This window comes from Podarcis bocagei, assembly GCF_964188305.1.
Source record: "Podarcis bocagei genome assembly, chromosome: 12".
Lineage (NCBI taxonomy): Eukaryota > Metazoa > Chordata > Lepidosauria > Squamata > Lacertidae > Podarcis > Podarcis bocagei.
In genome coordinates this window covers 28,057,801-28,080,697 of record NC_138137.1, presented here as the reverse complement: position 1 = coordinate 28,080,697, position 22,897 = coordinate 28,057,801, and the positions used below count along the sequence as shown (strand labels likewise).

At 40.7% G+C, this 22,897-nt stretch overlaps 1 protein-coding gene across 7 annotated transcripts in view; it reads left to right on the top strand.

The window, feature by feature from the left end:
- Positions 1–22,897, top strand: part of HDAC9 (histone deacetylase 9) — a 487,438-nt gene that overhangs the window by 262,462 nt on the left and 202,079 nt on the right. For 6 of the 7 annotated variants that reach the window (XM_081164394.1, XM_081164395.1, XM_081164393.1 and 3 more), the window contains 5 exons: positions 1,524–1,671; positions 2,926–3,052; positions 4,937–5,058; positions 14,155–14,286; positions 16,369–16,481. In XM_081164394.1, the coding sequence (XP_081020520.1) occupies positions 1,524–1,671; positions 2,926–3,052; positions 4,937–5,058; positions 14,155–14,286; positions 16,369–16,481 (642 nt within the window). The remainder of the gene's footprint in view (positions 1–1,523; positions 1,672–2,925; positions 3,053–4,936; positions 5,059–14,154; positions 14,287–16,368; positions 16,482–22,897) is intronic. The other variant, XM_081164399.1, reaches the window with a different exon arrangement.

Genomic DNA, 22,897 nt, shown 5'->3' with positions numbered 1-22,897 from the left:
TCATGTATTTTGCAGAAACGCATAGTATTCCAAATTGGAACGTCCTGAAAACTTTCCAGCCAATTAGTGAACACATTGAGAGCTGTATCAATCTGCTTTAGAAGTGCGTTGTTTCCTTCTCTTTGCTTATGTATGGGGTCACAGATTGATTCAGACAGGTATGCACAGAAGACCTTCTTTAAGCCACATGGCTGTATTTTGCACTGTGCTATCTGCATCCAGAAATTCAGCTAGATTTGTAAAAGGTACAACCCTAAAAATAAAGGTGAGATCTTCAGAAGAGTCACCAAAGGCATCCAGTTGTGTTTAGCCCCTAATTGTGTTAGGTTTGGCGAGTCTCTTTGTAAAATGCTTGTTAGTTTTGGACTGACTCTGTGCCTGTTAAAATGGAAACGGTTAATGTGACCTTTTTAAGTTAGCTCTGCTGAAGAGAATGAAAAATTAAATAAGGGCTTTTGCTTAAGCAATGCAAGAAAGTCCAAGATGGGCTTTTGCCTCTCATGCTTATAGCCTCCATCTGTAGCTCACGGTGCTTCAGAGCTGTGATTAGTTGGGCATGAAATAATTGCTCTTTGCTTGGTGTGTGAGAAGAGCAACCAGAGCCTTTGGTCACAATGGCAAATGTGCAAAAATAGCACAAAAATGTGCATACAAAAGAAAAAAAATCTGGTTATATGGAGATTAAAACACTAAGATAACAATAATTATAGAGCTGTGTCACATTTTATGGCACTTTTCTTGAAAAGAGAAAAATCAGAACACTAGACTGGAAGAGCAAAAGAAATCTGAAGGCAAAGAAGGAAATTACTTTTCTTTTGGCCCTGATCCAGCTAAAGGGGTGCAGCAATAATGTCCCATAATCTGTGCTGCTGGCAGATGTTAAGATTCAGCAGAGATGACTCCACTGCAGTTTGGTGGGTTCTGCAGCTGCGGAAGCTCCTCATGAAGCCACTGAAGGCATGGTGGGGCATGCACTACTGCTGGCAGTATCTCCCATTAATGGTAGCTGTCATATAGCCCTGAAATGGGATATGGTGGGTGTGCTGCAGAGCAGGACTGATGGCAGATCCACAGGATTCAACATCAGACCATTTCCTATTAAGGGGCCCAATGAAGACCCTCTACTGCACCAGCCTGAGAGTTGGTACAGCAAGAATAAATAATCTGCTCACCACCACCACCTTCCACCCTGGCAATCAGGAACCACCACCACATTTATAAGTGCTCGCTTAACAATGATATATACTGCCATCAAGTATATTCTTGATTTACTTGGGAGTAAGTCCTGGTGAAATTGGCTGAGTGCTTCTGAGTCAGCACAGATACAATCCAACTATGAATTCACTTGAAATCAGTGGGACAAGTTAGTCCTGGAGAAAGCAATTCCTGTAGCTTTCAAAGGGACTAATGCACAGATGATTTTGTTTGCTGTAGGACCACGGACTGCAAGCGGGGTGGAGGCTGGGCATGACCACCTCCAGCCTTAAGGCTATACTTTCTTATGACTATGTCTTCTTTGCAAGTTACAACAGGAACTCTTAGCCATCAAGCAACAGCAAGAACTCATCGAGAAAGAGCAGAAACTGGAGCAACAAAGGCAAGAACAGGAACTGGAAAGGCACCACAGGGAGCAGCTTCCTCCAATCAGAAGCAAAGAAAGAAGCCGCGAAAGTAAGATCTGTTCAGCCAAGGTCCGGTTGAAAAACGCTATCTAACTTTTATTGGCTTGCTCACTACTGCCTCCTCCACCACCACTGCCTCTCCAGTAAATGACTACATATATAAAAATATGGTCTTGCAATATAATTCCATTCAGGTCCAGGGCACTTCCAAGTGATTTGTTTATTGAGCGTTTATCCTGATTTGTTTGCAGGGAGATTAGACAATGCAGGCTATTTAATGAGCGTTCGTTCCAATTTGTGGGGAGGCTAGAGGATGTTACGCCAAAGAAAGTGTTATTCCATACTTCCCAGTGCATTTTTCCATCGTGTTTCTTAATTCTAAAAGTCTAATCTCTCGTGGGTTTGCTGTGCAGGACCTCTCAAACAATTATAAATGTACAACCTAAATTTGCCACAATTTGATTGAATGCCACCCAAAAATAGCAACAGTTTGGAACTGCCCGCATTGTGTGTTCCATTAAAATCCAAAAACATCCCTATTAATTGCAGTGCTAATATTTGTATGGAAATGTAGATAGATAGATAGGGCACGGTGATTTTAATTGACAGTCTTCTATTACTGTGGCTTCTAGGAAAATAAATTCAAAAAAAGAAAGAAACGGCATTACTGGAATGTGATACTCACTAGGGGGAGGCAGATACATATAATTCCCCTCGCAAATGGAATGGGAGTTAAAACTAAGCTGTTTCAGTGCTTCAAAAATATTATTTACATGGGGTAACAATTTATAAACACCAAATGTATTCATTATCCCCCCTGGAATTTCTCATTGATAATAAAGTGTGTACCAATATTTAGCAAAATAGAGAATGTTGTGACATCCTTTAAATATGCTTTTAGCTTATAAGGGAAATTATATAAATTTAGCAGTAGCATAATGCCATGTTTAAAGTTTTGAAACAAGGTTCTCAGAGACCTGTATTACTTCAATGAACACAATGACACACATTTCAGAGTGTGCCCCCCTAGTTTATACTGTGCTTTCAAAAACTATCCATAATATTTTTTTAAGTACCCAGGCTCTCATTTTTCTCTAATGACTGCAGCATTTGACATCTTCTCTAAAGAAAGGAAATCAGGGGAAAGGCATTATTTGATACAACTATTGTCTGACACTCATATTTACATTTTTTTCTAGCAAAACTGTTGCTTTTGTATGTGCATCTGTTTTGTTTTTTTTTTTAATGAATTCTGGACACTCTATACAATTAGAAACATGGGAAACAAACCTATTTCTTTTAGGAGCAGTGGCCAGTACAGAAGTGAAGCAGAAACTTCAAGAGTTTCTATTGAGCAAATCTGCAACGAAAGACTCTCCAGCCAATGGGAAGAACCATTCCGTTAGCCGGCACCCCAAGCTCTGGTACACGTATGTTTAGCCTTCTGCTATCTTAAACCCTCCCCATCCGATAAAGTGGAAAAGCAAGTTTTAAAAGTTCCAGATTCCAAAATGATAGCAAACTGAGAAAGATGCTGCATATCATCATCTTTGCCTCCTAAGGGCTAATGTACCTCTGCTGGATATTGACTTTACTTATAAAAACCTAACAGGTAGATCCACCAGATGCCTTGTTTACTTAGCATTCATCCTGATTTGCTTGCAAGGTGTTACCTCTCTTCCCCATCAATTGTTCATTCTTCCTACACTTTTCAGAGTATATTCCCATCACATTCCCAACCACAAAAAGTCTGTTTAAGTGGATTTGTTGCACTAGGGCAACAGAGTGCTCTAGTCCACTTGGGTTGCACAAAACTGAATTTCTGGTTTGCGATTGAATACTGTACTTCCCACAAAATAGTGACAGCCTAAAGGGCCCCCTCCCCTTTTAGCTTATTAGAAGTATTTAATTTGTGAAAGTATCCTTAGTATAGAATAGGGCTTGATAAAAGCAATAGGGAGACATATTTCCCTACTGAATTTTGCATATGCCAACACTTCTTAGTTTTGTAACCAATGTAAACAGCTGTGTTTAACCAAAATGACCACATTCAGGATCAAATTACACAATCTACTACTTGTTCCCATCAACAGGAATGAGATTCACTATTTTTGCTCAGATATCCTTGAGCAATCTTGAGGCTTTGAATTTGCCATTTTTCCGAATAGTTCATTACAATAGTCAGATGATTTTTTGTTGTTCAAAATGCCAAGCAAGGCATTCAGATTGATATTCTTGTGCAGATTCTTGAGAAAATTGAAAACGGGTGTTTTATTCTACACCTTAATAGGATAAATGGAATAGAATTTGGGGGGAAAATGGTTCTCATTTTAACTATAAATGAGTTTCTTGATTAATCTTTGACTGAAGACCAGAATAAATTAGGCTGCTCCTTGACTCTAAAATGTCTCCACTGCCTTTTTTACTTAAAGAAAAGTTTGAGTTAGATTGGTGGAATACTAAGTGGGTAAAGGTAAAAACCCTGGATGGTTAAGTCTAGTCAAAGGCAACTCATCTCACTTCAGGCTGAGGGAACCGACATTTTTACTAAGGAGGGCATCAGGTTTGGTACATAGAGAATGTCAGAAGTATTATTATTTTTTTGATGCTCAGTTGTCAAAAAGAGGTTTCTCATAAGCAGATATTTCACACCAGATAGGGGACCCGGACTTTCTTTTTCTTCGTAAGAATTTGTTTTGTCCCTAGACTAAAGGAAAACAATACTTTATTATTATTATTATTATTATTATTATTTTAAAAAATTGTATACCACCCTTCATTTGAAGATCACAGGGCAGTTCACAAAATGAAATATATAATAAGAACAACAAGAGAACAAAACAAACCACTAAGCCCACTCCAACAAACACATTTAATGTTAATCAGCCAAAGGTCTTGTTTTTGCTGATGTTTCTGAGAGAGAGATGTTTTCCCCCGGTGCCTTAAGATATGTAATTAAGGTGCCAGGTGAAAATCTTGATATATACATGCAGCATAAATGAGTCAGTCTCTATTAATGATACTGAAATGACTAGTCCAATGGCAAATTTTATCTGCACTGCCATGACACTTCTCTTGCGTGCATTTTATGAATTACCCAGAGAAAAATGATTGTGAAGTCTGAGCAGTCCATAACTTACTGTGTGTGCCCCTTAGCTACGTGTGCCCCATAACTATGTGTGCCCCATAGGCTTTTTGCACACTTGGAAGAATCAAGCTGCATCTATAGCTTTAACATTTTCTGTAACTTGGATGTATAAATTGTTAAGTCACAAAATATCAGACATTGCATTGACCATCTGTGTCTTCTGTAGGGCTGCCCACCATACCTCTTTGGATCAAAGTTCTCCTCCCCTTAGTGGAACGTCCCCTTCCTACAAATACACGTTACCAGGCGCACAAGAGGCCAAGGATGATTTCCCGCTTCGGAAAACCGGTGAGTATAATAAACTTACCTTAAATTCCAGCTCTGTTCTGCCTCAAACATTTTTAAACCAATATGAAGCTTAATTTGACCTCCGGATACAATGTGAACATAAAGGAACATCCAATATCAAAGTTATCTGGGATATATTCACTGACAAAGCTAAAATTTAAACCACCTTCTAATGAGAATATTGCATACCACTAATTTCATGTTTGTATTCTGTTGCATATTTGCATTAGGAGGGCTGATAAACTTTGAATGAGTAGCTCAAAAAAGCTTGTAATGTCCAGGTGCAACCCAAGGTGAGCTCCATTGCCCCATAAATGTTCTTCTGTTCATAAATTTAAGTATTGCAACCATGTGCTTCAATATTGTGCGTGCATGGTATGAATTACTCACACTAAATGCTCAAAGGCAGTTGTTGCTTGTGTTTCAAATGCATAGAGGAGATTAGCAAGACCAGGGGTCAGCAACCTTTTCCAGCCGTGGACCGGTCCACCGTTCCTCAGACCATGTGGTGGGCCGGAATATATTTTGAAGAAAAAAATGAACGAATTCCTATGCCCCACAAATAACCCAGATGCATAAAAGCACACATTCTACTCATGTAAAAACATGCTGATTCCCAGACCATCCGTGGGCTGGATTGAGAAGGCGATTGGGCCGCATCCTGCCCCCGGGCCTTAGGTTGCCTACCCCTGAGCAAGACTTTCTGATCTGTCATCTTTCTTTTTCTTTTTCTCTTTGGTCTAGCAATGAAGAAAAATGGGGCAAAAGTAGCAGTTCTGCACTGGACGTAACCTACAAATCCAGTATTTTGGTAGCTGGTGTGGTGGAGTAGAACCACTCTGCTGCAGCTTCCTGGATATGGTTGGGGTGGAGCAAGGGGGTCAGGGTTGTGTATACACAAGGGCAGAGCCAATTCCACTAGTGTGCCTGTGCAGCCCTGATTTTGTCACTACCCTGCCCCAAATGCAGATCTATTTCAAAATTCACACTTCTATGAATTTTGCAATGCAGTTCTTCAAACAAACAATTTATACAAAAATGCATATTTGTGGGGAGGGGAGAGGTGCACCAAACACGTATATTGGGGAAAACATACAAAAATGCATTTTATTTGAGAATATTGTTTGTAAAATGTGTTTATTATTCAATATACATAAAAGAATGTGTTTATTAGGAGAAATTGACACTAAAATGCTGATTACATATATAAAAATGAAGGGGTCCAGCCCAAAGAATGCTATTTCAATTATCCTTTCACCAGTCTCGATATAATATATAAACATATTATTCCTGCCTGGATTATACTACAGTTTGAACATTTAAATTGCCCCCTCCACCCTTTTTAAAAAATGTATTTCTCTTTTTAAAAAAGCATTATTGATATTTATGAGGTGTAAAATTGTTGATTGGTAAGGCCAAACATTTTCAAACATTTTAACAGTATTGTTCTGGTGCAGCTGTTAATACTTTTACATCTCTGTGGGGGTTTATAAATATTCCTTAATTCAATTCTCATTGTCTGCATAAGAGGGCTACAATATAATTAAAGCCAGATGTTTTCTATACATTATTCCAAATATTTGGGCACGCCATACATCAGCTACAGAGAAAATGCACAACTACGAGGCTCTTTTTGAAACACAACATATGACATACACAGATGAATAATGAGCTGATCTCATTTTTGGTCACTTCTGTTCTTCTGTTTATGTGACAGGTTTTCAAACTAAAAAAAGAAAGCATAGGCAGAACATCAGTACAGTGAGCTATGTGTTAGGAAAATTCCCATTTTGTTTTATTGCATCTCTTAAGAATTGGTTCGTGTATTGTATATATCCTGTTTAAGTAAGCAACGTGGGGCCCCTAATTGAAGTGGTCCTAATTTCTGCCCTCAGCTACATATTCACAAAGCTCCCAATGATTGCCTAACAGTTTTAGAGGAAAAAGCAACAGGAACCAGGATGACACGAGTGAAATGACCCTAAACTGATCAGGATGGCTATGGGGCCATCCCTTAGGCAAAAGGGACATTCTGGAGCCTACGACATCCTCCTGGGACCAAACCAGACAAAGCTGTCCCATGAACCACTCATATGTATAGACAGGTTCTTTGCCCGCAAATGTTTGACCTTTGTCACAAGAAGTGGTCTTTCCTCTCCCTCCTTTCCCTGTTCTTGGGCTATGAATGGTCAGAGATACTCCTTCTTAGCCAGCAGGTTTGTTGATGCTGACCGTGTGATGTTTTAATCTAATTTTGAGGCTGCTCCTTCATAGGCATTAGCTTTTGTTTTGTCTGTAGGCTTGGGGCAGGAACAGGGATTCTTACCTATCACAACTGTTAAATTAAACATTAACACACAACTGTCAGACTGTGTGGTTCTGAGTTCACAGCTGTATATTTGGATTGAAAAAAGCTGATTATTTAGGAAGTCTGGTTAAGGACTCCAACCAGTTGCTTTCCATATATATATATATATATATATATATATATATATATATATATATCTGAGCACACAAACTGTGAGAGGAGATGGGATGGTTAGGTTAGCAATATTTTGACTCAATCTGGCCTGCGTTTGCAATCACAGTAAAAAGTATTGCTCTGTTGATGAGAAGAAGAGGGGAGTTAGATTGGGAGACAAATAGTTAGTGGATTGCGTAGTGGGGCAGAGCTTTCCCAGCCCCAACATAGCTACCACTTACCTAGATGGAGATGGAGATGGAGTGGGGAGGACAGCTAGACACACTGTTGGGAGCACTGAGTTGGCTCTGCTGATGTGTGTGCACAGTCCTTACCTAACCAACCCCTTGCTCTCTGTCCCAGTCATGTCCAGGCAAGCAAAGCCAGTGCCAGGAGGACAGCTCCATAGCTCCACTCTAGCACACCAGCTGCTGCTGCAACTAATTATGCTAACTAGGCCTGTTTCAGAACTCCTCTAGAGTACAGACAGGAGTGCTTCTGGCTGGGCTGAGTGTATCAAGTGAATCAAGGGTACCCATCTGAATATGATTTTGAGGCTAAGAAGGATACTTGGGGACCAGATGTAGGGGTCAGCTACAGGTCCAGGTCCAGTAAACATGACCAATGGCCAGGGGTGATGGGAGTTGTAGTTCATGAAAATCTGGAGGGCTAAAGCTTCTCCACACTTGGTGTATGTGGTTGGAGTTCAAAATAGACACTGGAATCCAGAAAGGATGTAATTGTATTGCTAACATCTCCCACAGATAAAATGTACTAAGTGTTATATCAGAACTGGCTCTCAGTCTGTACAGTACAAAGCTCGCTTACATCATAGGTAGCATTGCCATTGTATAAAATGACAAATTCCCATTGTATAAAATGCCGAAAGTACTGATTGTTTAGAAACAAAGTGTAACTTGAGATTGATTTTTATATGGTTAGAATAGTGGCGGTCATAATTAGAAGGCATTTTCTGAAAATATTGAGCTCTCTTCTCAAGTGCCTGGTGAAATATTGCAGAGTTCAGAATCAGATTTATACATTTGCCTTAGATTTCTTCTTCCCAGGCAGTGTCTAATAATTAGTCTCCTTTTTTTTTTTGGAAGCTCAAACAACTTTACATATTTTTGGCCTGTGGAATACATGCTTGTTCTGCATTTTTTTCCATCCCCGTTCTGCTGATCAAACTGCACCATTGGTAGCACATATTCCCACATGTTGCAAGGCAGCCTTCCACAGCCTTATGCCCTCCAAAGGGTTTCAACTACAATTCCCATAATTCCTGACCATTGGCCATGATGGCTCAGGCTGATGGGGGTTGTAGTCCAAAACCTCTGGAAAGAACCAGGTTGGGAGAGGCTGTTGTAGGTTCTCCAGTTACTTCCTCATGATACTACTAGCATTAGTGAACAATAGTGATTCCTCCAATGTGAGGCCAGCATGCAGCTTGATAATTACTCTTCACTGGGTCAGGTGCGGAAATGATCAACTTCCTCCTCCTTTCAGGAAACTGCATAATTTGAGGTTCTGATGAACCACTATGACAGATCTGCAAAAAGAAAGGTAGATGCAGGACTAGTGAACTGTGCTACCCCAAATCTCCATAAAGCTACATGAGAATCAGGAGAATCTCATTTTACTTGTACCCATGAAGGAGTACCCTGGCCCATGAAGGAGTACCCTGTCCCATTTTACCCTGGCCCATGAAGGAGTATTGCCACTCTACAATAAGAACTCCCACCACTCTGAGAGTGCAGGAAGCCCTAGGACTTCATAGTTGTGGCCGTAGTAGTCAAGACCTCTAAAACAGATTATTTAGGTTATTGAACAAAGATACATTTGAAGTTACAGAGAAGCACACTTAACATTGGATATGTGATCAGGCCTGTGATTTGAGGTTCTTGCTGCCAAGTAGCATGTCTTGGCTAAAGCCGAGTGCTCTAAGTATTTCAGAGCTATTTATGAATAACAGCACTAGCTTTATAGTTCTCTCTTGATTTTCTCATGGGAAAGTAATATAAATGAGAGTGATTCCTCCCAGTTGGATTTCACTGTTAGCAATGCAAATCATGCCGAAATTGTACATAATTCCCTTCCAAAGGAAAGGAAATAGCATTTCAATGGTTTTCCTCAGTGTCTCATTGACTTATGGTGGTATACAATTAATTCTGCTAAATTACTCTACCAGATGGAAGGTTTTACATTGTGTATGAAGCTAATTAAGTTTTGCTGTTGTTATAACTCCAGATAGAAAGGACCAAATCTTAATGTGAGCTTATTTTAATCAACTTTCTAAGTGAGGCAAATCCTCAGGTATTATGAAGAGGTAGCATTTTTCCTTCCCCCCAGCCTTTCTTATATTTAACACACTTATGCCCCACCTTTATCTAAAAGGAGCCAAAGACAACATACCTCCCTCAATTTAGCCTGTTAACCTTGTGAGGTAGCTTGTGCTGCCCTGACCCAAGGTCACCAGAGAAGCTTCATGGCTGAGTGGGCATTTGAGCCTAGCGTCATTATGCCATAATGGGTCTCATTATGCAGATAACAGTGTTGCACTTTCCAAGCAAAACAAACAACAACAGGCAACTTTTATTTTTATTTTGTACACCAGTTGTGGTTTTCCCCTCCCTTTCTGGATGTACCACAAAGTTTTGTGCTCATATCACCTTTCTTAAATATATTGTCACAAATTATGGTATCACTGAGAAATTGGGGCATGTCACAATAAAAAGCGCCATGGCCAAATTTTGTAATTTGGACATTTATGGACCTATTTTTTAAGTACAGCCAACAAGCTAAATGTTTCATTTATAATATCATCTTAAGTAATGATAAAAGGTTGTTTTCCAAAACTCTAGTTTTTTATATATGAGCGTATGGCCTGGAGATAAAGGGCTTGCTCACTATGACTAGATATATTCAGAACAGAATCTGTACCCTCAAAGAATCCAGGGAGTTGTAGTTTCTCCCTTATAGAGATAAAATTCTCCACACCCTTAATAAACTACAGTGTGCAAGATTCTTTTTTGTACACCAATTAAATAGTATACCTTCTCATGCTTCCTGATGAGGTTCATTAAATAATGATCTGCAATTCAAGCAAATCATATTGATACAAAGAACTGTTTTGTTGCTGGAATCTTATGAGAACGATAGTCTGTTATCTGTCAGAATCCAATCTTTATAAAGCATTTCCCAGCACAAATAAGAGAAATCTCTGCTTCAATCCCCCAGCCTTTTACACGTACCAGACAATGGAGAAGACAGAGTTGGTGACAAAGATATTTGTGGGCCTCTACTGTCAATTTCTAAAGGGACGCAGGTGGTGCTGTGGTCTAAACCACAGAGCCTAGGGCTTGCCGATCAGAAGGTCGGCGGTTTGAATTCCCGCGACAGGGTGAGCTCCCATTGCTCGGACCCGGCTCCTGCCAACCTAGCAGTTCAAAAGCACGTCAAAGTGCAAGTAGATAAATAGGTACCACTCCGGTGGGAAGGTAAACAGCGTTTCCGTGCACTGCTCTGGTTTTGCCAGAAGCAGCTTAGTCATGCTGGCCACATGACCCGGAAACTGTACGCCAGCTCCCTCGGCCAGTAAAGTGAGATGAGCACCGCAACTCCAGAGTTGTCCGTGACTGGACCTAACGGTCAGGGGTCTCTTTACCTTTACATTACTGTCAGTTTCTCCATGTTGCAAATGCCCTCCTCGCCAAATCAAGGTCATGGTTAGGTTCAAGGTGATGGTTTTGATGTATGAAGCCCAATACAGATTGGAAGCACCCCTTCTATACCCAGTCCATCACTGTGCAGGTGAGGGCCACCTGCAGATTGCATCTTATTGGGAGGTCCATTCCACACAGCACAGGAATTGGTGTTTAGCATTGTGGCACCTCCCGTTGCATATTAGACATGAGCAATTTCTGTTGTCTTTTCAGCATCTACCTTCCTCTTTTTAACAAGCATTTTAAATTGAGATTCTTCCCAGTCTGCCTCTGTATTGAAATTGTTTTAAAGGTTAGATAGATGATAGATAGATAGATAGATAGATAGATAGATAGATAGATAAAATCATTTGTTGTTTGCCTCCCTGCAAGATATGCATTCAATAAATAAACAAAAACCAAGGTACTGTTTGAAACAGTCATACTACATTCTAGTCCAGTTGTCCTAGGTATATCGAGAACATATTCAGGACAGGGGTAGGCAACACGCAGTCCTCCAGATGTTCTGGACTTTCATTATCCCCAGCCAACATGGCTAATGGTGAGGATTACAGTCTAAAAACATCTGTGGGTGGGGGCACCATGTTGCTTACTCCTGTTCTAGGTGTTTTCTCTCATTTGGTAAAGTTTGTAATTTCTTTCCTTTCTTCCAGCAAGGGGTGAGGTAGGAATCTGATTTCTACCCCTGTTGTGAAATAGTTTTCATTTAAATTACGATGCTTCATCTTTAATGGAAGTAGTTCATCTTTTCCACTGGAGCATAAATTCAGTCCTCCACAGAAAGGCGGTCTTGTGTTTATGCTATTGATTGAAATGCAGAGTGCGATGGGGAGGTGGTTAAAAATAGAAAGGCAATCAAAGCAGCTGGGCATGAAAACACATTCAGAGGCAAGTGGGACTTCTCCCTCGTGAAATGGCGAGGAGCTTTTTCTTCGGGCCCTGAAGAGTACATCCCATCATTCAGGCACCAATATGGAAAACTTCAGCAGTTGGAGGAACATGGAGACCTATAAATAGAATATAACCCTACAAGTAAATTGAGTTGAAGCCAGAGATGACTTCACTGCAAATTGTAATCATTGTCAGGTGGGATTATAGGTTGAAAGAGAGAAAAACAACTTGGTGATAGTGCAGTGCTTTTGCATGCTGATAGGGCAGGTTTTCTTAGGGAGCAGGTATTTGTTTTGAAAACATTAAAAACAGAACTGCTTTACTGTCACTGGTGAAATGAAGCACTTTTAGCAGGTCATTTCTGTTGAAAGGTGATGAACTAGAGGTGTTACGTGGGAGATGTCTGATCAGACTGCCAATATTGTCTTCTGTCCTTACAAGGAGCTGTGGGGAAGAGAGTTGGCATTGGGATCTTGTCCTGGGTAACATCTCCCTTGCTGTTTCTTCAATTGAAATCCTCCCTGAAGTTAGCATTAACCATGGGAGGGTGGAAGAAAAGTACTCACATTGTATTTAAGAGCATAGGAAGAGTTTACTGGGTCAGGCCAATAGCCACTGAGTCCCGGATCCCCTTTTCACAGTGGCCAACCAGATGTCTCTGGGAAGCCTGCGAGCAGGATGCAAGCCCGAGAGACCTCTCCCCTTCTGCTGTCTCCAGCAATTGGTATTCAGAACCACACTGCCTCTGACTGTGGAGGCACAGTGTAGCCATCATTGCCACCACCAATTGCCTTTTCCTCTTCTCCCCCACCTGCACAGTTAATAGCAGGGGGTGGGGGTGGGCAGGGATATGCAATGTGTCAGGGAAATGGTTATGTCAGGGAAGGATTAAACTCCAGTTACCTGGGACCAGAAATCAGAGCCAGATCTCCATCTTGCAAATGCTTTAAACCAAAGAAAAACACATCAAGAGAAATTATCGTAGACCCCCTATTTACTCATTAGTTTTCCCCTTAGAGGGACGCGGGTGGCACTGTGTGTTAAACCACAGAGCCTAGGGCTTGCTGATCAGAAGGTCGGCGGTTCGAATCCCCGCGACGGGGTGAGCTCCCGTTGTTCGGTCCCTGCTCCTGCCAACCTACCAGTTCGAAAGCACACCAAAAAGTGCAAGTAGATAAAAAGGTACCACTCCGGTGGGAAGGTAAACTGCGTTTCCGTGCGCTGCTCTGGTTCGCCTGAAGCAGCTTAGTCATGCTGGCCACATGACCCAGAAGCTGTATGCCGGCTCCCTCGGCCAATAAAGCGAGATGAGCGCCGCAACCCCAGAGTCGGCCACGACTGGACCTAATGGTCAGGGGTCCCTTACCTTTACCTTAGAGCAGGGATGGAGAACCTGTGGCCCTCCAGATGTTGCTGGACTCCAACTTCCATCTTCCCCAACCATGGGGCATACTGGCTAGAGCTGATGGGAGTTCAACAACAGCTGGAGGGGCACAGGCTTCCCATCCCTGCCATACAACCCTGGAACGGTGCTTATGGAAACACCAGGAGCAGTATGTAGGACAAGTGCAGGCCTACCTATGATTTAAAATAATAAACGTCTTGTTGGCATTTTTTAAGATGAGAAGCTGCTTTGAGATTACAGGAATCTCTCATGATGTTAGCTGGCATATGTGTCTGATGAAGGGCTATTACTTGAAATGCATCAGGGATTTTGAAAAGAAATCATTATTTAGCATCTTGGAGTTTGACCCCCCCCTTTTTTGTCACATGTGACCTCTGCCATGAACTGAGTACGTGGCCTCTAGTGAAGCCCAGCAGGGTGTTGTGAAGGTGAATACAAAAAAAAAGTTGCAGAATAAAACATGCTTATGAATAAATACTATTTATATCTGATATCCTACTGTGCAGTTGACTTGCCAACTTGCTTATGATTTAAGAGGGAGAAAAACTATTTATTCCCGCTTCCTGACCTCTAGCTTTCTGTATCATAAAGATATATTTTGTTGTCTCCATTCCCAGCCTCCGAGCCCAACTTAAAAGTTCGCTCCAGATTAAAACAAAAGGTGACGGAAAGGAGAAGCAGCCCTTTACTCAGGAGAAAGGATGGAACTGTCGTCTGCTCCTTCAAGAAAAGATTGTTTGAGGTGACAGGTAATGAAAGACTGGACCGGAGAGATCCTGTTCGCATTTGGGGGAAAATATCATATTTATAAATGAGCATGTTTATTAAGTCCATACTAGAGTAATATCTTTACTGAGAGAACCAAATTGTCATAGAGTAGTGTGCAAGCTTTTGAGTTCACCAGAACTCTTCATCAGGCTATATGTTGAAACTTGTAGAGGGAGCGGCTGGTGTGGTGGGCCATGGGTCTACTTCCTGGGATGGTGCTGGGGTGAGGCCACTGCCCTTTTCTGTTCCCTCACTGTCCCAGGAAGCCACAATGACACTGTGGTTGGAAGAGCAGTTTCACACCACCACACTGACCGCTCCTGGCAAAAAATGGTTTTTGGTGTTTGTCAAACCAGCCATGTCTGCATCTGGTAAGTTTAAACATCTAGGCTGGTAAAGGGTTCTGGGGAACTCAAAAGCTTGCATACTATTTATGTTTTGGTCGACCCTACAAAGATATTGTCCTAATAAGGACTTTGGGATTTTTCTTCCAGGCTGCCATGGCTACCTTTACTCTTTGCCCTGTGTTGTGTAAATTAAATCAGATGATGCAGATAATTTAGAAATGTCAGTCCAAATATACATATCTTAAAGTTAATGCTGAGGAGAACTCTGTGTGTTCAATTCTTCGGATATTAATGAAAATCTTTTTTTTCCCCAAAATCAGAGTTTACACAAAACTAAATGATAGATGAAAGCATCCTTTTATTAGAAAAATGACCAACAATCTTTCAGTAGTTATCACCAGTTATTGTTGTTATTGTTTTTTGAGCTCTGTGTTCTTTTCTAAAGGTTCTTTTCTAAAGTTTCTAGTGTTAACTGAAATGTGTGACATCTCAGACAGATGGATAAAATCAACAGTGGTCATCTTTGTTCTTTATTCCTCTGGAAAAATTAACACTACATCCCATAAGATACACAGTCAGGGTTGTTGAGTTTGATGAGGGGAAATGAACTATTTTAAATCAAAGGATTTAATCCTTTGTATAGTTCAGAAAAAATTCAAATCAGTTTTTTTTAAAAAAATCCTTCCTTTGTATGAAATGCTGTGGTTCACTGTAATATGATTTTAAAATGTGTAAATTTCACAGATGTACTACAACTGAAGGTACAAATGTTGTGGACTTTTTAAGGGGGCCCCCTGCACTACCCCTAAAGTGTCAGGAATAGGTGTGAAAGAGAGAGAGAGAAAATGGGCAACAATAAATAAGTAGAAAATGAGCTGGTCTTTTTACTTGCTTTTCATTATAATGTTTGCATTAAAATTGATAGTAAGGGTGATATTTTTACTGACTGACCACATGGATCCAAGTTCAGCAACTGTTGTTTTCCTCAGCTGCAATAAGGACCTCACATCTTTCAACAATTGTGTGATATATTAGTGAAAACTGTCCTTTATTCTTTAGAAAGCATGCAGAAATGTACTGCATCAAAACAAAATAAGATATAACCATGAAAACGCCACGTTAAGATGTTTTAAGCTTCATGCTTTCCCCCAGAGTTCACTGACAGAGATGCACTGCCAATGAGGTATTGTTTTTTATTAGTTACTCATATAAAGGCTGGTTCACAACTGAAGTCCTCCAGGGGTTTATCCAAACAGCCTAGGAATGGCAGTAGGCCTCATGAATTGATGACATGTTATTATGACCTTTGAGTGTCCAGTATCTCTGTCATGCTGATCTCTCACAGAGGCAGCAGAGAATGCAGCCAAAGGTACTTCCTTTTCCTTTACTCATTAGTAACTCCCTTTCAGTATTTTCCTGCTGCTGAGTAACTTGCTATCTCTGAGGCAGCAGTGTGAGGGGGTAGAATTGCCTGAGTTATAAATTGTGCCCTTTGTCTATTGGAAGAATCATGGAATTGATTCTGAGAGTGAATAAAAAGATACATTGCAAATAGAACTTGGTTGCCTTATATGCCACCCTTATATTATATTCCTTTGAGAGGAAGAGCAGGAAGTAGTTGTAGTAGTTGTTGTAGTAGTAATACACTGTTTGCTGTAGCTGATATTTCCAAAATACTGTGTGTACTTATTTTTATTTCTTCTTTCTACCCCCCAGAATCATCGGTCAGTAGCAGTTCACCAGTTTCAGGTCCCAGTTCACCAAGTAATGCCCCTGCTGGGAATACAGAGAATGACACCTCAGTGTTGCCAATGAATTCCCAAGCTGAGGTAAGACCAGAATCCCTGGGAATCATTTCACCAGCTTTGGGAGGGGCCTCGGCATGGAGTCCTCTGGTGCCCCTCCTAGTAGGGGGCACCCAGTGGGATGTGCATGTTAGCCTGTTCCCTTCCTCTCCTACATGTTTCCAACTAGCGTAGGAATGAGTAAGCAACCTTACCGGTGGATAAGAGCGGGAGGAGGTTGGTAACCCTCCAATGGTGGTCACCACTGAAATTTCCCAGCTTTGTAATGTTACCCTGTGGGCAATTACTAGGGCAGCTGCCCTGAGCTCTTTTGAGTGCTGGCCTAGGGGAAGGGCAGCAACAGCAGGAGACCCTCATCAGCTTCCTAAGGATATTGTCTGCTGACCACCAACCCTACTCTCTGTCTCAAGCTGCCTTGATCAGCTCTCTGGGGCCAGTAGGCAATAACAATAGAACTGGCACCTGGGAACACTGGTTGGAGACTGCAACAGAACTCTATTTTCCTGATTTCAGTTATTTTGAGAAGTTTATCCCATCTTTTTGCTCATGACAAAATCTTTCAAAGTGGCTTACAAAAATTGAAGTACACATTAACATTCAATAAAATTTGAAATGCACGTGCACACAAAACTTGTGTCAGCGCATTAACCTCTGGGAACCATGCGGGTAGGTCCAGTTCTCCCCATGCTATCCCTTTAAAGGAAGAGAGGACAACGAGGAATAGAATAGGGAAGAGCGCTAGACCAATTTAGTAATGGCTTAAATATTATTATCAAATGGAATAGTGAAACAACGCATGTCCCCTGCAGGGACACTTCTGCATAATTCGCTGGTGCTGACATGCCTTTTGAATGACGTGCCTCTAAAAGTGGAAGGCGGGGCAAGAGACTCTTAGTGGGAGGAGCTTGTGAACAATCCTAAAAGATATATGTCTTGTGGGATTTACGCCAGCCTGGTTGCGAGTTTTCACCTTCTCTGATGAAAATGATCAAATTCCTCTAGTCTCTGGGTATGCGCCATTGTTTTCACCAGAGCAGTATTGGGAAAAGCTATGCCACTGACATAATGCTCAAACATGAGAAGAATGACAAAGGAAGAAAGGGACTGGAAGTGGAAAAGTAGATGGGAGGGGTTACATATAAAAGAGACTTAAGGCGGTTATAGCCAAAAGGGACTGGGGGGGGGGGAGACTACTCATAATCATCAGCTGACCTGCATGCACACACATGCTCCCTCTTTCTACCATTTCCTTGATCTAGGTATAGCTGTCATGTCCAAGAAGGTCATTCAAAAACCCAGAAATAATGCTGTGTTAGCATGGTCTGATGGTATATAAATCTGTGCACATGGAACTAAAGAGCAGCTCACACAACCACAATGAACAAGTTTCTAGCATGTGGCAAAGTGCTCAGGTGGCTGGCCAGCTCCTCACTTAAGTTGCATGCTGCACTATTGCTGGTAGCTAGTGGCATTGTCCTGACTGCGAGTTGGGCCAAAAGTTGGGTGCAAAGTTAAAACTATGACAAAATCAGTACATGTCAAGCTGGGTGGGAATACACTCAAGTCATATTCTCAGTCAGTTTGGTGATTTTTGTTATATGTAACAGGGCCTTAAATGAGAAATATAAGAATACTGGGGTCTAATGCTTCACAGTAGCAGATAGTAGGGGCAGTTTTAGACAACACCACGGATGCTTAAGTCAGATGTTATGATCAGAGATGAGGGAGAAATTAGATTCAGTTCACCTTTAAAGACAAAACTTTGCATAACAGTATGCCAACTGGAACACAGCCATGCTTCAAAATTTGCACTTCCATGAATTTTACAATGCAAGTAATGTGTACAGAAATGCATATATTGGGGTAAGATGTGCATTAAAATGCATATATTAGTGAAAACAGCATACAAAATGTTTGTATTAGATTAGGAAAAATTCTTTGCAAATCTATACATTAGGAAAAATATCAGGAGCAGTTCACACTAAAATGCTGGTGAATTTTCATGGGGACTTTACAAAAGATCACAGACTGATGTGGAAATATGGAGAACTGAACTTGAGACTGGAATCTGAAACTGACATATTTGCTCTTCCTTAGTTGTGATGCATAGCAGTAAAATATTTCTGATATAAATGTGAGCCCCCAATTGAGCAGAACACTAAATGAAGAATATAGAAATATTTCTTAATATGGCTGCCTTGGGGGCACACAAGCTTTTAGTGTGTGGAGAACAACAGAGAGCCTAGATTTGGAGCATGCAACTCAAAAATATATACAATAACTGACACATAGCCAGAGCTGCATACAACCCATTTAGCCCAAATTACTTGGATTTCAGCCAGTTTAGTACTTTGACTTTACTGAGTTGTGGTTCATGTTGGTAATTTCCTGTCTAGATTAAACATATTGTTTGTTATCCTGCAGTACATACTGAAAAGCAGTAAAATAATTTGTCTGGTTACTCTCTGGAAGTTTATTGTAGCAAGTGTTCTGTTTCTAAGTATAAATGTACTATACTTTAGTAATCTTATTACAGTACATCTGTAAAGAGAGGGGCATTTGCATCACAGTCATCACTAGCTGGTAGTGAGAACGTTTCTCTTTTACTTACTTAGAGGAATGTACATGTTCAAATGTGTACCCTTTAAAATAGAGTTAAAGCATACTTTTCCCCAAAACACTATAATTGTTCTTGCATGCAATTTGTTTTATGTATATACCTGCAGCCTTCAAATAAGTTCAGAATACTTGCTTTGTTCATTTATTTCAAGTATGAAATAAATGATAACCCAAATTTCACCCACCCACCCTGCAGTGGGTGGGGGGCTGCAACAGATGCGCCAGCTTCATCATAGTGGGTGGTAGTAATATAACCCCTACATAAGATGTTGGTGGCTTTCCTCCAAAGACAAAACCCAAAGCAACCCCACCTCTTGCATTAGCCAGCATCACTTGGGATATAGCAGTAGATGTGCCATGTTGTTCCTCTATGTCCCCTCGTTAGGATTGCCCTGTTAAGCAGACAAACAAGGTCTTAACCTAGCACCAATTATTTGCTTTACTGAATGTTTTAATTCTGGATGTATTTAATGCTATGATGGGACTGCTGTATTGTGTATTTTAATTATGCGTGGCTATCTTATAATTGATTTTATGCTTGTCAGCTGCTTAGAAGCCACTTTGGCATGCCATCAGTATATTAATTAATTAGTTAATTGTAACAGAAAAGTGTGTTAAATTGCTGTTCTCATGTCTGACAGCATCAGCTGCTTACTAGATCTGTTCTTCCCCTCCAGTTGTACCCAGTTCCGTAATCTTTTTGTAGAGATACATAGCTTTGTTTATTGTAAAATGGCAACAATATAATATAATAATAAGGGTGAGATAGCGGAACAAATCTAGGTTTGGGGGTAAACAGTAAGTACACAGACTTCAATCTTTAAACCTTCTGAGAACCATATTGAGTACCATACTGGCTTAATTCCATTAAAACAAACAATTCAGAGGAAGGTTTTGCTCTTTCCCCCAGTCCCCCCCCCCCCGGTTCTTCACCACTTTTCTCAAAGTCCCATGCTTTTTATCACCCCACATGAGAGGTTGGTTAAAAGGTTTTAATAGGTGTGAGCACCACACAAAAGAGTGGGTGTCTTAAATATATACACAGAGCTTCATACATTCTTAGAGAATTACTTCTTAGAGAATTACTAGAAAGAGGAATATTTCATTATGAGAAAATGTAGGTTCCTAGCTCTCATAGATTGGTCATCACAGACTTGATAATAGGCAGGCATACCTTGACGTTTTCACTTAGAAAATGCCTGCTTGATGCCATAGCATGTTATAGCTTCTGTGGTTATTTCTGCTGCTGCTACCACCACTACTACTTTTTAATATTAATTTATTACTAACAGGAAAAGCAGCTATTATGTGTATTGTATATTATTTATAGTATGCCTGTTGCCTTGACTGATATACCTTCCTTGATCTTCTTACACAGAGCATTCAGAATACTTTTTTGCAGCTATCCATGTGCATAGAGTTTACAGTTTTACTCAGAAGCCAATCTTAACAAGCTCAGCAGGTTTACTTCAAAATAAGTCTTATAGGATTGCACTATTAATATATCATAACTACGTGATGTTTTTAATGGCCATAATATCTTTAATCAATAATACTGAACATGCGGGAAATGATTGCCATCTGCAGCTTCAAACTTGCATCAAACTCTGGGCACCTTAAAGACTTAACACATTTATTATGACATCAGCATGTAATTACGTGGTACCGTATTGCATTGCATTAATCCTATTAATTGCATGGAAACTATGTGTGGATCTTCTGATTTTAAAAAAAAGAACATAAGGGAAAGTAATTTGTCAGATATAAGGCTAATGGGATAATTTCTTCAGGTCACTGCCAGGACAGTAACCCCTGAAGACTGAAAAGCCCAGTTCAATCTCCAACAGTGACTTTCCCTAATAATGAATTAATTGTGTGTGTGAACTCTGATCCAAGGGGCAGGCGTGTGACCTCTTCACACTGATAAGTAGCTTTTCTTTGGCCCAGAACAACCCCGTTCCCTAAAAGACTACATTGATAGCAAACATGTGGGGGCTTGACTCATAATCCTCTGTGCAGGATTCCAGGAAGTTCAGACTGTGTAGAGTTTCAAAACAGGGTGGCTAATCCATACTTTGATGTTGTCAGCTCACAAAGTTTGCGTCAGGCAATAAAATAATGCTACGGTGTCATATGAACCAACTTGGACACTAAGGTCTTCGGGAAACTCTGCTCAGTGATCTAGCATTTTGAGCAGAAGAGGGGAGTATAGCAAGGGTAGCCACCATAGTGATCTCCAGATGTTCTGGACAACAACTCCCATCATCTTCAATCAGCCTGGTCAATGCTCAGGGGTGATAGTTATAATCCACAACATCTGGAGGGTATCACAGTGGCTGCATCTGGAGTAGGGCTTTTCCACAATGCTGTCAGAATTAGGGAACTCCCTCATCAGGGTTCTCACTAGACCAGGAGGAGTCAACATGCTGCCCACCCCCCCCAATGTTGCTGGAGTACAGTTTCCAGCATCCCTGAGCATTGACTATAATGCTAGCTGGGGTTTATGCGAGTTGGACTCCCAACAGCATCTGGAGGGTATCACATTGGCCAGCCCTGCACAAGTTTTATGTAACCTGTTAAAATCCTATATATGATGGGCTTAGAATAGACTTCTAAAAATGGTGCTGTCATGGGACACTTACAAAACCACTCCTCCTTTGCCATTGCTTTGTATTACACAGTACTGTTTTTTAAGTGCCATTTTCATGCTTGGTTGTTTCAAAGCTGTACATTGCCATGAGTAATAGCTAAAAAAGCAGCCAGCACATTTAGATCAGTAGCAGCAGCAGTTTGTTGTGCTAGAAATAAGATCAAACTGCACTACATGACTTGAAAAGTGGTCCAGTAATGTTAACAGCATAGTTAGCATACTTCTCAGCATTTTTAACCATAGACACTTCAGTTCTCAAGCAATAATTTATTACTGAGAAACTCTCAGGTGATGTTATCGGCTTCAGTGCAATTTCAGTGAGATGGAAATAGGGCAAATGTGTGTGAGGATAGCAGACAGCACATGATAGTGGGAATAGTTTTGGTGCTCTCGTGTCCTCAGTTTCTTTACCCACAACCACATTTGAAATTGTTGTGGTAACCCTGCATCTGAGATGTACCATTCCCACTATCTAGTCACTTGATGGTTAGTGTTGTGGTCCTGTGGGCTGAAACATTTTTCCAAGGGACAGTATGATTGATTTGAGCTGGGGCTCTTTTGATTATTTAAGATTAACCAAACAATGAAGAATGTTCAAGTTGTACGTTGGCTGCTGGCTGCTGGCTCACAAAGGTTAGCTATCAAATCAGACACAGAAGAAACATTTCTAACAATAGGTTTAAATGGTTTATTTATAATAATAAAAAACACCACCATGCTATTGAGTCCTCCCCACCTCATGATCCAGCCTAACTCATGTTCTTCTTGTTGTGTAATGTTGGGACATTCTGCACAGAGCGTCACTTTCACAATGAGCAACATAATATTCAGTTGCTCATCGTTAGCATTACAAAGATGTTACATATTCTGTATGCCTAAAATTTGGAGGTGCACAACGTTCTAAAGCATAAGAGAAGAATTTGTCACTAGGGGTGGGGCAGAAATAGATTCCGCTTGCATTTAAAGGTGAGCATCTAGAATTCCATCTTTCGAAACAGTCAGAAACTGAAACAGCCATCATTTGAAAGCCACACATATCCAGATATTGCAATGCAGTTCTCCAGCCAAGTAATACCGTATGTTCAAAAATTTACATATGCTAGGGTAAAGTGTGCATACAGATGCATATAATGGTGGAAATAACATCCAAAAATGTGTACAAAAATGTGCA